The 12704-nt window shown below is 48.3% G+C and overlaps 1 protein-coding gene across 4 annotated transcripts; it reads left to right on the forward strand.

Annotated features, from left to right (window-relative positions):
- Positions 1-333: 333 nt before the first annotated feature.
- On the forward strand, positions 334-11064 carry si:dkeyp-113d7.10 (uncharacterized). 4 transcript variants are annotated; one of them, XM_024802297.2, is made up of 5 exons: positions 336-943; positions 3655-3951; positions 4147-4506; positions 5015-5232; positions 5320-11064. In XM_024802297.2, the coding sequence occupies exons 1-5, from the start codon at positions 700-702 to the stop codon at positions 5557-5559; spliced, it is 1359 nt and encodes a 452-aa protein (XP_024658065.1). In that variant the 5' UTR covers positions 336-699; the 3' UTR covers positions 5560-11064. The 4 variants fall into 4 exon arrangements, with proteins under 4 accessions (XP_076739619.1, XP_024658065.1, XP_004556556.1 ...); XM_004556499.4 differs by having other exon boundaries at positions 337-1072; XM_076883503.1 differs by lacking the exon at positions 336-943 and adding an exon at positions 1113-2591.
- Positions 11065-12704: the final 1640 nt, after the last annotated feature.

Genomic DNA, 12704 nt, shown 5'->3' on the forward strand with positions numbered 1-12704 from the left:
GGAAGCCTGAATCCACCTTTGTATAACGTTGGGATGCTAGCATTAATTAGCATATGTCTGTGTGATGCTCCCTGTGGATCAAGCAGCTTGCACACCTAGCATGCTAGCATAAGTTGATAACTCCACCCTCACTTCGGGCTCCAAGATCCAGCTCAGTGACGGAGGCGAGGCTTCAAAGGACGGAGCTCACCGGCAACAGTAGCCTGTGGCCATCTTTTATATACAGTGTGTGCTGCGGCTCCACTAAATGCATAAGGTCACAGAGTTTAGGATTCACATTAATTAATAATGGTGCTTTTGTGTGCTGGAACACGTCTATGAGCAGCTGCAGCAGATGCTGAGGCTGGTCCCGGGTCAGCTGCAGGCTGCAGTCTGATGTTTGGGAATGACTGATGTTATTTTCTCACAGCCAAAATGGCGTGACTGACTGCAAGGGCGCGAGCGTGGGCCAAGACATGTGGGCGGGAAAATGCTGCTGCGCCTCTACTCGGGTCTTTCCGGCCTCCTCCGGAGCGGCTGAACACGCGCGACTCACAGAGCAGCAGCAACCGCAGCAGCAGCGCCGAAGAGCCGCTGGAGGAGCTCCGCGACCCGCCGCCGATTTTAACCCAGATTTCCGTCGGGAACTCGGGAAGGCGGTGGGCTGGGGGCTCGGGCACAGAAGAATGAGAGAGCCCTCTCACCGCAGGGCGCGCAAACATGAACGGGGCCGTGTATATGTCGTTCTTCCAGGGCCAGCTGGAGTCCGTGCTCGAGCAGGTCGTTCAGCTCGCTGTCCAGGAAATAAGCAAGACGGTGGGCTCCAGCCTGAACGGCCTCCTGCTGGAGACGGCCGTGAAGGAGCAGGAAAACCGCCGGCTCGGGCTCCAGCTCCAGGCGCGGGAGAAACGGGGCCGAGCCTCCGCTTCAGACGACGGAGGAGGAGGAGGCTCCCCGGTGGCTGGTAAGAACAAAGCCGGGGAGAGGGCGGATAGCGGGCGGGCGAAACCCGAGCAGCAGCCCGGGGGACAGGGCACGGGGCCTGGCGTGCCCACCGACACACGCCGTCTGGAGCAGAGAGGACGAGTCGTGGGTAGGCACCCGTTACACAACACACACACACACGTTTCACTTCCTATTAATCCCGTTTTCCAAAAGCAAACAAACAAATATGCCTGCTGGCCAGCAGGAGTCGCTGTGAGGCAGCCCTCGTGCTCCACACTGTTTCACTTTAGTTCTGACAAATTCAACGTAATTATGACGTCATACATAACTGAACAATCAGCTTCCAAACAATAACGCCGTCCGACACAGTGTTCGGTCTCAGGTGGACGACAAACGACGTGTCGGACGCCACCTCGGCGTCCTTCCAGGTCGACTTACGGTGACCTCGCCCGGACGTCAGCCTTCAACAAGAAACCGTAAAGCACCGTGTGGTGGGACGCCTGAGCGCCCGCTGAGCCCTGATCCAGGAGCCTGCAGTGTTCGGTGGACACGAGTTACTTGATGATTTGTGAACGATTCCACGTGTTTTAGTGGTTTTTTCGTGACATTCGGAAGCTCGCTGGATTTGACATGTATTTCACGGGCTCGAACTGGTTTCCATGGAAACACTGCGACCAGTCTGAGAGCAGCTGGCTGTGGCGTTTGGAGGCGATGCTACGTGTTAGCACGTGCAGGTGTGATGTCATCTTTTCGATGAAAAAAGGTGACGCCTGCAGGTGATTGGACGAGAACTCTCGTGTGCTGGGGGAGCATTTCCATTGGTTCTAATGTGTCTGTGACACAGGTGAAGCTGGACGCAGTGACCCTGCAGAGAAATGTGGACTTTGCGTGTAATCGTCCATCTGAGCGTCACGTCAGAGACGGTAACGCTGCAGCTTCACGAGGAGAAGTCGAGGAACTCGAGTGTGAACGTGGCAGGGCTGAAAATAAAAAGCGAGGTGTGCAGCCGAGGATCGTAAAACAAGCCACGCCCTCCCGCAGGAAAGGAGTTGTGCTGGTGAGGAGGAGGGGGGCATGCAGAAGACCGCAGGAGAAAGGGAGGAGGACATGCTGACTATCAACCTGACGCAGTGACTTGAGTGATGCCTCAGTGACGTTTCATGGATGTCGGGTCAGATTCATCAGCCGGAGCACGACCGCTCCGGGCCATGGGTGTCCGCAAGTGTGGCGTTCCTCATTTGTGGAGGTGGGAGGAGCCTGCCGGAGAATCATGTGGAAAGAAAAGACTTCACAGCACGAAGCTGATTCGGCCGGTGGCATGATTTCAGTACTCTTCCACACAGGTGATGACCGCACAGGTGCCCGTCCTGTCGGGTCATGATCACCCTGCAGGAAGCGGCTCGGCTGGAGTCAGAAGGAGGTCATTACAGACTGGCGTCTCACGCCTACGTGCTCGTTTCAGGCTGAATGTGTCGGCACATTGTCTGTTGGCGCCCTGCGCTCTGACAGAGTCCAGCTGCGTTGGTTCACTCTGAGGTTAAACTCGTAACTGTCACGCTGCTCTGAAATCCTCCTCGGTCAGTGTTTCTCTGTGGATGATTCACCATGACGCTGAAGTCAGACCCGAGTGGACTCGTGGATGCAGAAACTGAACCCACCCCCGCACGGTATGTTCGCCTTACTCGCCATTACAGTCAGGTCCCTGCGGCAGGATCCTCCTGAACGCTCGCTCAGACAGACCCAAAGAGCTCTGAGCTCTGCTCATGCCGTCTTTGCAGGTTTTAAACTGTGAGCACTTTGATTCAATAACATGATTTTTTCCAGATGTTTACATAATCATCTCACTGCACAGCAGGTTGGAAAAATGTCTGACGAGCAAACGTCCGCCCGCTGTTCAGCAGCTGCCGTGTTTAAGGATGAGAAACATTTAATTTATCACACGAGCGGGAAAGACGTCAGGAGTGTGAGGGACTCCACTTTATCCTGAAATTCCCACAAAGACTCAAGGAAAAAACAGGAAATGATTTGAATCGGAGTAACCCCACGATGAGCGCCCGCTGTGCTGAGGTCTTCACGCCACACACACACTCTGTCTCTCACTGCACTGCAGCAGCGTCCACATGCAGGGACATGTGAGCAGGAGATAAAAGACGCTCTCTCGCATGCATGCACACATCTGTCGACTGCAGCACACAAACACGCTGCTGAGCCCCACCCACGCCGAGATTACTAGGTCACCGTCATGCATCACCAGAGTTCAGGATATCAGCGATGGCGGCGTCAGAAAGCATCAGTTCACTTCCTAACGTCCTCATACACACCCCACAGGTCAAAGGTCAAACTGCTGTGTGTGGATAGAAAGGATGACGATGCTGAAGGGAAAAGCTTTGACGGTCAGACGATGCTTGACAGCTGGTGAACCCGGTGAAAGCCTGAGTTTCACAGAGTGTCACTGAAGTATCCCCAAATCGTAGCGTGCTGAAAATCCTCTGATCCGCGACGGCTGCTCGGCTGCTAGCAGCTTTAATGAAAGTCGTTGTCACTGTGACAGAACCATCAGCCAACCAATCAATCGATCAATCAAAGTTTCAGAAAATAGTTGTTTTAGTTGTGTGAAGCTCTGCCCTGCTGGGCGCTGTTCAGCTGGCCCTGCAACCTGTTTCATCATGAACTGTGATTTCACAGCCAGTCTCTCCAATAATTAGCCCCGCCCCCATCTCTGTTCCACAGACCAGCTGAAGTCCGTCATGGAGCACGTCCTGGACTTCGCCGTGCGTGAGCTGACGAAGATCGTGGAGGCGTCATTCGACGACCTGCTTCTGGAGATCACCAAGATGGAGCGAGAGCAGCAGCTGCTGGAGAAGAGGCTGGGAAAGGGCGCTGAACGAGGAGGCGGGGACAAAGGGAAAGGCGGCGGTAGGGGGAGGAGGGGCTCAGAGAACGACTCTGTGTCCCCGAGCGGCTCAGAAGACGCCCGTGAGGAGGTCGCTGTGGTCACTGCGTCCAAAGAGACGCCGCAGACACACGGTGAGTGATCAGCTGGAAGGAACTGAGTGTCGTACTCTGACCGGCTGGTTGGTTGTGATTGGCTGTCAGTGAGCCTGACTGGGTGTGGCTGGTGTCCTATTTTGTGTTTCCACAGGTGAGTCAGATCAGGTGTGTGGAGTGACTGTTATTTTAGCTGAAGCTAACCTTCCTCCTCCCCCTCTTTACCCCCCCCAGTCCCGGAGCGTCCCCCCGTCCTGTCTGTCTCTCAGGACTGGGTTCCCATCCTGGACAAAGTCTTCGGTCAGAAGTGGTGCAGCGACGTCTGGAACGTCAAAGAGGTTGGCGGGGGTGGAGGAGGAGGAAGTGGGCGGGGGTTAGGAGAGAGTGTGACTCATATTGTCCCCGCCCCCACCCCGGCAGTGACCCTGGAGCCCTCCCCCTCCTCCCCACAGCAGGACCCCCGCTGGACTCCTTTGGAGGACATGGAGGTGTTTTCTCCCGATGAAGATGAAGCTGCGGGCAGTCTGATAAGCGCTGCCGCCGCTGTCAGACCTCCACCCGGACCTCCACCCGGACCCCCCCTCAGCCCCACATGTGAGGCACCTGCAGTTTATCCTCAGTGCTTCAGGAAACAATGTAACATTAACAGGTTTATGTGTGATTAAATAAGAAGGAAATACTCAGTAGTAACATTTTAACATCTGAGAGCGTGACAGTGAAGTTTACGCTTCCTAAAGCAGCGTGAATGGAAACAACTGGATCCTATAAAAAGAGCAACATTAATGATCAGTTATATGTACTAATATGTATTTTTCCAGTATGTATATGTTTTCATACATATATGTATGAGTATTGCATGGCTGCGTTTTAGTTTTGGGTGCGACCTGTCCAGGTGTGCCCTGCCTCTCACCCTGTCACAGCCGTGATAGGCTCCACCCCCCATGACCCTGATAAGGAGAAGTGGGCGAAACAGGATGCATGATTTTTAGTTTCATGAATAAAAAGTCAGAAAACTTAGTGTTTGTAAAAATATCTGATGATGTTTTTATTGACACTGAGAGGAATCTGAAACCGTGACCTTTGACCTCGCTCCCTCCTTCAGGTCAACGGTCCTCAGCCTCCATGCTTCATCGCCTCCTCACGCTCCCCTCCCAGCTGCTTGATGAGGATGAGGAAGCCACCGCCAAGGAGACGCTCGGCTGTCTGGCGTTTGACGGCTCCATCAGGCCGCAAGACGCCGTCGAGCCGCCTGCTCAGACTGGCAGAGAGGAGGAGGAGGAGGAGGGAGAGGAGGAAGACGAGGAGGATAAAGGGATGAAGGTGAGGAGCGCACAAGAGGGCAGGAAGCAGACAAAGGTTGATTTTTAATGTTTAGATGGCGAGCTGACATCTCTTCCTGTCTTTCAGCGGAAGCGGCGGCGGGTTTGGTCTGAGTGTGAGGAGTGCGGCCGCAGGTTCAGCCGGATAGCCCTCCTGAAGGCTCACCGCCAGACTCACAGCGCTGGAAACGCCGCCACATCATCGCCTTCATCGCCGCCCGCCGGAGCTGCCTCGCCACTCCGCTGCTCCGACTGCGGCAAAAGGTTCTCCTCGGCAACACGTCTCCACAGCCACATCCGGACTCAGCATCACAGCGACCAATCCTGATCTGGGACCAGACGGTACGCAGGCGAGAGCAGCGGGACGTTTTATTCTGTTACACAGACAGTTTGGAAGGCCACAGGAAGTAACTGCAAAACTGACCTCTAATCAGAGCGGCCTGCTCTCATTGGTACCCCCGGAGCAGGATCCCGGGTTCTGAACGATCCGGCTCAGCGACAGGAAACGTTAGAGCGAAAACGTTCTGCCAAAGTTTTTTTTTTTCTAACTTTGATGTTTGTTTCTTCAAATATTTAAAATTCCTGAAAGTTTTCAGGTCTCTAACTTTTTTATTTCTCAACCAGAAAAACTTTAGACAAAACAGAACACAGTCGCGGGCTGCGTCTGAAGTTCGTTTCGATTATTTTCAGATTATTTTTTTAATTCAGTAATTTTTCTGAAATTTGAGCTCAAAACAGAAAGAAATCTAAAATTGTCACGTTTACTAACATTTGGTCTGGAACAAACCGCTGAAACTGTTTGATTTCAGTTTGACAGGAAGACGAGCGAGGAAAAATCTGACATTTATTTGAAGTTTATTAGAACAATTTCAAAATTAAAGCCTCAAATTCAGGAGGAAGATCGGTGTAAAGTCTGCATGTCTTTGGGTTTATACGGAGGCCAATTCGCACATTTGAGAACCTGGAAACGTTTTTTGGAGGTGACTCGACAGCGTGAATCTGAACCAGTGCAGAAACTTTTGAGGCGGAGGAGGTCAAAGGTCAGGGGTAACTGAGGGAAAACACGCACACATCCTCCTCCTGTAAATTGTAGGCTTGTTTTGGCTTCTTTGCTCGCTGCCTGCTGGTTTGTGTCTGTGCGGCGTGCACACGTTTTCTACTCGTTTGGTTTTGAAGTGCCCTTTTTTAGGTTTCTCTTTGGATTATCGTCGAGTCCATGTCTGTGGTTTTATCAGCGTTCCTCGATCAACTCCGAGGACGAAAACACACAGGGAAGGAACAACTTCCTGTCCATCGGAGGGGTCTTCAGTTCCAATGCGAAGCTCAGCGGTGAGCTCCTTCCTCCTTCCATCTCACCAACACAAAATGTGTCACACTTGCAGAATTTCTTTGTTTTCTCATATTTTGTTGTTCAGACATAATTGAACTCCATGAAGCTACGAGTCGCCTCAGCGTTAGCATTTTACCCACAGCTCAGACTGGTTAAACCAGCTGAGCTCACAGCAGTCATATTATGGGGTGAGGTGAAGCTAGCAGCTACAGCCGCCTGTGTCACCAACCACCTATCTGAGGCCACGCCCCTAATAATGCAACCTTTAAACAGGTGAGTTGTGAAAACATTCTGCCCCGTACAGGTTCTACAAAGGAGGAAATGATCCACAGAGACCAACGTGTTTATTTTAACATGGGAGTCTAGGGGGGCTGACTCACTGCTGCCTCTGCTGGGCGTCAGAGGAACTGCAGTCAGTTTTTATCATGAAGGCTGGATTATGAGATTGAAACTTTGACTTATGGTAAATGGCCTGTATTTATATAGCGCTTTTACTAGTCCCTAAGGACCCCAAAGCGCTTTACATATCCAGTCATCCACACATTCACACACTGGTGATGGCAGCTACATTGTAGCCACAGCCACCCTGGGGCGCACTGACAGAGGCGAGGCTGCCGGACACTGGCGCCACCGGGCCCTCTGACCACCACCAGTAGGCAACGGGTGAAGTGTCTCGCCCAAGGACACAACGATCGAGACTGTCCAAGCCGGGGCTCGAACCGGCAACCTTCCGATTACAAGGCGAACTCCCAACTCTTGAGCCATGATCGCCCCCCCTTATTCTTCATTAATTCAGGATTTTGTAGGCTGTGAAACATTTTGATTTTATAAAGGCAAAATCTTCACTTTTCTTGCACAACTGGGCTTCCGTAGGTCATCAGCTGGAACTGATTCTAAGAATTGACCTTTGGTAAGTCTGCTGTGTCCGCTACGGAAGCCCATTCCTACCAAAAAACATAACATTGGGTTTCACTTTGAGTGGCAATTTTTTTTCCCCCTGAATTAAATTTTTTTGCTTTAACATTTGCATTCTTACATTTTTCATTATGAATTTCAAATTTTTCACTCTGTCAAATAGTTAAATGCAACGTAAACATCTGTTTTAAGTCTTTTAGTGTTCGCCAAGTCAAACTCTGAATAAGAAAATCTAAAAATTTATTCTGCGTGTCGTTTTCATGTTTTGCTGGAGGAAGAGGATGGAGGGAGGAAGGATCAGGTGACAGGAAGTTATTCATCCTGAGAGTTAGTTTTTATCTCTGAGAAACGTCAGCACGAACAATCACAGAATCCGTTGTTTCACGCTGTGTAAATGTGTGAACCTTTTTTTCAACTCTGAAGCAATACGACGGCGAGCTCTGCAGAGCTCCGTGGTTCAATTTGAACAAGGACCAGAAATGCACAAAATGAAACCGTCTGCGAGCCGGGGCCGTCTGACCGTTGGAGGATCCAGAACTCTGGTCACCTCAGGCGAAAATCAGACTTTTTTTTTTTTTTACTGTCCTGTCTCTGCTTCACCGACCGCTTCGTCTCGTTTTCGTACCTCATTTTTCAAGTGTTTCTTTGACTTCCTGTTTCCATGAGACCTCATTACCTCAGCTGAAGCGCAGCGGCGAAATCTCACCTGATCAACGAGCAGATTTTAGTTTTTTCCCCAGGCCTGGTCTGACATAAAAACCACTCGACATGAGATGTTTCTTTGTTTTTTAGGACTTTATTCTTTGAAGGTTTGATTCATACGGAATCCAAAATCTGACAAAAAATGTTTGGTTTTTTTGGTTTTTTGATATCAAGTTGAGTAAATAACTGTTTACATTAGTGAAGAATTTAAACGTGTATGTAAACACAGTAAAAATGAAATTCTTTTTATTGTCAAACAGAAGTTTAATTTTCTGTCAGGACTGTGGCTGCTCCGTGTGTACAAAATCAGGTGAAAAGAAAAGCTCGCTTTTGTGGTTTTTACGCACCGGCGGCAGAAGGATCGGACGTTCCGTTAAAGTTCAGAAAATCCTAATCCTGAGCTCAATTTGGCCGATCTCTCTTTAAGGCTTCCTCCTTGTGCGCCTCCTGCAGCCGTCCCTCGCTCTCTCCTGTTCTTCAGCTGACGGATTAACCAGTTTGCCCTATCCCAGCATCCTTCTCTGCAGCAGCCTTTCCATCAACTGTGTTGGCCAATAGGAACGTGGCAGAGCGCCCTCTGGTGGACAGACTCCAACACTGGCACTCCTGACGTGGCTGCGCGGTGTTTCTTTGGTCTCTACTTTAGTTTTCATGTATCAGGGGTGGTTAAAGCTGTAGACAGATGAGGAATGCCAAACACCGGGCGGCGGATAAATCAGGACGTAAAAGCTTTTTTCAGCTGCTCCGTGAATCCTCGTGTCTCCGTGGCCTTCCTGACAGAAGCCCAGAGCTCTCCTTTTACTTCAGATGTGTGAAGCGCTAAATTTGCACTGTTATTATTTTATTTAATATGATTTTAGGGTTCTGGACCTCTAAACTGTGCATATATGAACAAAGCTACAAAACTGCTTTGTTCAAATTTCTACATTTCAGTAAAAACTGAGAACTTGTTGGACTTTTGAAAACCTCGTGTGGCTGCTTGTGCTGACAGAATTAACCGAACCCAGAACCTAAAGTCCAGACTGTATTCTTCCCATCGGTCGGGCCGGATCGCTCCATTCGTCAGATTTTACTTCCTGAGAGTTGAAGCCTGAAGCAGCTTCACTCGGCATAATGGGACAGAACTCTGGGAAAACTGGGCGGAGGTGCCAGAGGAGATGACCTGAATGAGAGATCACAGGTTTATGATGACGTCAGGCCTTTTTTTCTATATGTCACACAGCTGCCATCACAGGCCATAAATAGACTGTATGTAAAAGATGTGCATAAACAGTGGTCAGCGCATTTATGAAGAGTTGAGCTGACGGATTTTACCGTCTCAGCTTTCAGAAAGCAGACGTGATGCAAGACGATGGATTTCTGCACCGACTTCCGTACTTCCTGTCCCTCCGTGACTGATGGGACCAAAATCTCCAAAATAAACTTCCTGTTTTCTTCAGTCAGACCTGAACCATAAACACATCAGAACAGGGTTTGCTGAGCTCAGATCAGCTGAGCAGGATGCTCATTTTCCCATTCGGACCAGAGGAGCCGCCTCCTGCTGGACACTAGAGAACAGCCTTATGTCCATCTTTTATGTACAGTGTGTAGGAGCAAGCTTCGTCTGTTTGACCTTAATGCTGCCCTGAAGAGTCGGACCACTGATCGTTGGAGATATCATGTGACCTGTTTAACCAATGACAACTCCTCCTGTCCTTGTTTACACAGAGGAATGCATCTGCCTAGAAACAAACATGATATTAGAAATAACTTTGAAGAGGAGTGGCGTAACACTTTGTGTTTAAAAACCTGGATATCAACATAAATGCGTGATAATACTGTCATCATTTGTTTATGTGCTGTTTGAGGCCCATGTTGGAGCTCCATTAAATCTGATCTAATCTCAACGCAAAATGCAAACTCTTTCCAGATGGTGAAAATTGAGTGAAACCCTGATCTCTTAAGTTATAATTAATGAGTAACATTTCCCTGCTGGTGGTCTTTATTCATTTGTTATGTTTGCAGCTGACCAGATGCATTTCTCTTCCAGAAGAGGTCCGTGGCTGTAACGCATCGTCGCATCATTTCTAGTACTGAAACATTCATGCAATCTCATTGCAGAGCTCTTTTTTTTTTTTTTTTTTCTTTTTTGTTAGCAGTGAAAAGTGGTTGTGTGGTACTCGTACTTCAGTCCTTTGTAGTTAAAACTTTGGGTGTGAGCAAAAAACTAATAAAGATCCTTAAAAGTTGGCGAGGAGTTCCTCAGGGAACAGACGTGTGAATGAGGGGCGAACGGGTTTGTTTTCTTTTGTTTTTTTCATGTTAATATTTCCAGTTGGAGGTTTTCCTGTAAGTCAGGCTCTTTGTGAAGACATGGGGGAACTTCATTCGGGGGTGGGTTTGTTTTAAACTTTAAATATGGATTTCTACTTCCTGTTTAACCTTGATGAACGCTGTATGTCAAAGAACAGTTCATCTCATTTTTTGGATGTGATGCAATACTTTTTATAAAATGTTCCCTGTTTTTTTTTATTTTATTGGGTTTTTTTTTAATGGACATCAGCCAAATGGTAGATTGAATGCTTCAGGATTTGTTTTTGTTTTTTTAAAGGTCAGACTTGATGTGACCTTTGACCTTGTGTGACCAGTGTCAGTTCTGAGTGAGTTATCAGACTCTGATGTGTTGGTTGTTTACTTTGTGCCTGGTTTTATCAGCGCTGCATGGGCTGAATGTCATTAAACACCAACTTACAACGGTCTGCCATGATGATGATGATGATGATGATGATGAAGGCTACGGTGGCTGTTTTAAAAAAAAAAAAAAAAATGTATTGCCTGTTTTAGTCAAGCAGAATGGGTACTTTGTAGTGTTAACATTCAAAGGAAACAAATAAATGTTCATAACTACCGGCTGGAACGCTGACTGTTCTTTAACCTCCTAAGACCCGAACTCTTCCACGGCAGCATTTTTGATTTCTCTTTGATATTTGGGCATATTGGGGGCTGATGAATGTAAAAGCAAAGAATTACCAGATTTTTTTTTTTCCTTATTTTTGTTTTTAAGAAAAATAAGAGCCACATATGAGGGTATTCGTTTAAAATTTTGATAGAACAGTAGCAGCATAATGTCCTCGTAAGTGGATATCAGGCCCTTGTAGAGCAAAATTGAGTATTTTGGTCTAAATAACCCCATATGTCCACATATGTGGACGCAGGTCCTAGGAGGTTAATGTTATTTCACAAATGTTCAGCAACTTGACCTGGTTGCTTCAACATTTAAACAAAATGCTGTTTAAACAGATAAAATAAAAAAAAACCCCTCAGAGACAAATGCTGTCTTGAAATATTCGTAGTCCACGTATGTATGAGGTTAAAGTGTTTCCAAATTTAGACTCAAATACAAAATGTTCATAAAGGCTAAAAATACCAAACTTTGACACAAAGCTTCTATAAGCTGCATCGCCTTGTCACAAGGGGGCGCCACAGTGGGTAATGGTAAATGGCCTGTATTTATATAGCGCTTTACTAGTCCCTAAGGACCCCAAAGCGCTTTACATATCCAGTCATTCACCCATTCACACACACATTCACACACTGGTGATGGCAAGCTACATTGTAGCCACAGCCACCCTGGGGCGCACTGACAGAGGCGAGGCTGCCGGACACTGGCGCCACCGGGCCCTCTGACCACCACCAGTAGGCAACGGGTGAAGTGTCTTGCCCAAGGACACAACGACCAAGGCTGTCCAAGCCGGGGCTCAAACCGGCAACCTTCCGATTACAAGGCGAACTCCCAACTCTTGAGCCACAATCGCCCCCCAACAGGTGGTAGGTCCACCTGTTTGATTTAAAGTGACCCCTGAAGGGGATTTGGGTCTGTGGAATCAAACCACACTCACTTTCACTTTGCCCTGAAACAAACACCTTGCCACCCCCTTCCTCAGCCAGTATTCACCTGATTGGCAGGTTTAAACAGCAGGTGGGTAGGGTCTCTTAAGATGACCATATAAGGACAGCCAATCTGTGTGACTGTGATCAACATTAACAATGAAAAAAAAAAAGTTCTGCATTAATACAAGGTGTATCAGAAACAGTCATCTGATTTCAAAAGGCTTTGAATAAATTTCAAGTTTTACATACACCAACTGGCAACTATGCGAATGACAGCTGTTTCATACACCTTGAACTTGTTTCTGTAAAATTCTGAACTGGTAGCAGGACAGATGGCGTGCTCTTATTTTTGATATTTTTTGCAGGAAAAAAGTATTTTATTTGAAAGATATTTTCAAAGACGCCCACCTGCTTTTGTTCAGCTAGCTGACCCCAGTTTTAGCAGCTGATACCCGCCTTAATAAAAAAAAAAGACGCTGACCCCATGGACACGTGCTGACGTCACTCGCCTGCACTTGACTGCCTTGACCCGGCTCTGCGGGCGCGTGCTGTTCCCTATTGATTCATATTAACACACCGGCGCGTGCGGATGGAAACAAGCCGAGATCAAAGGGAGCGCGAGGGGACGACGGTGTCTGTGTTGCAACAATGTAGCG

This window comes from Maylandia zebra, linkage group LG4 (genome assembly GCF_041146795.1).
Source record: "Maylandia zebra isolate NMK-2024a linkage group LG4, Mzebra_GT3a, whole genome shotgun sequence".
Lineage (NCBI taxonomy): Eukaryota > Metazoa > Chordata > Actinopteri > Cichliformes > Cichlidae > Maylandia > Maylandia zebra.

What these genes read in the sequence shown, in the direction of transcription:
- si:dkeyp-113d7.10 (XM_004556499.4), top strand. Translation starts at nt 700, where the DNA reads ATGAACGGGGCCGTGTATATGTCGTTCTTCCAGGGCCAGCTGGAGTCC. An exon ending in ACCCCCCCTCAGCCCCACAT is followed by an intron (nt 4,507 to 5,014) that starts GTGAGGCACCTG and finishes TCCCTCCTTCAG; the next exon opens with GTCAACGGTCCTCAGCCTCC. An exon ending in AGGAGGATAAAGGGATGAAG is followed by an intron (nt 5,233 to 5,319) that starts GTGAGGAGCGCA and finishes CCTGTCTTTCAG; the next exon opens with CGGAAGCGGCGGCGGGTTTG.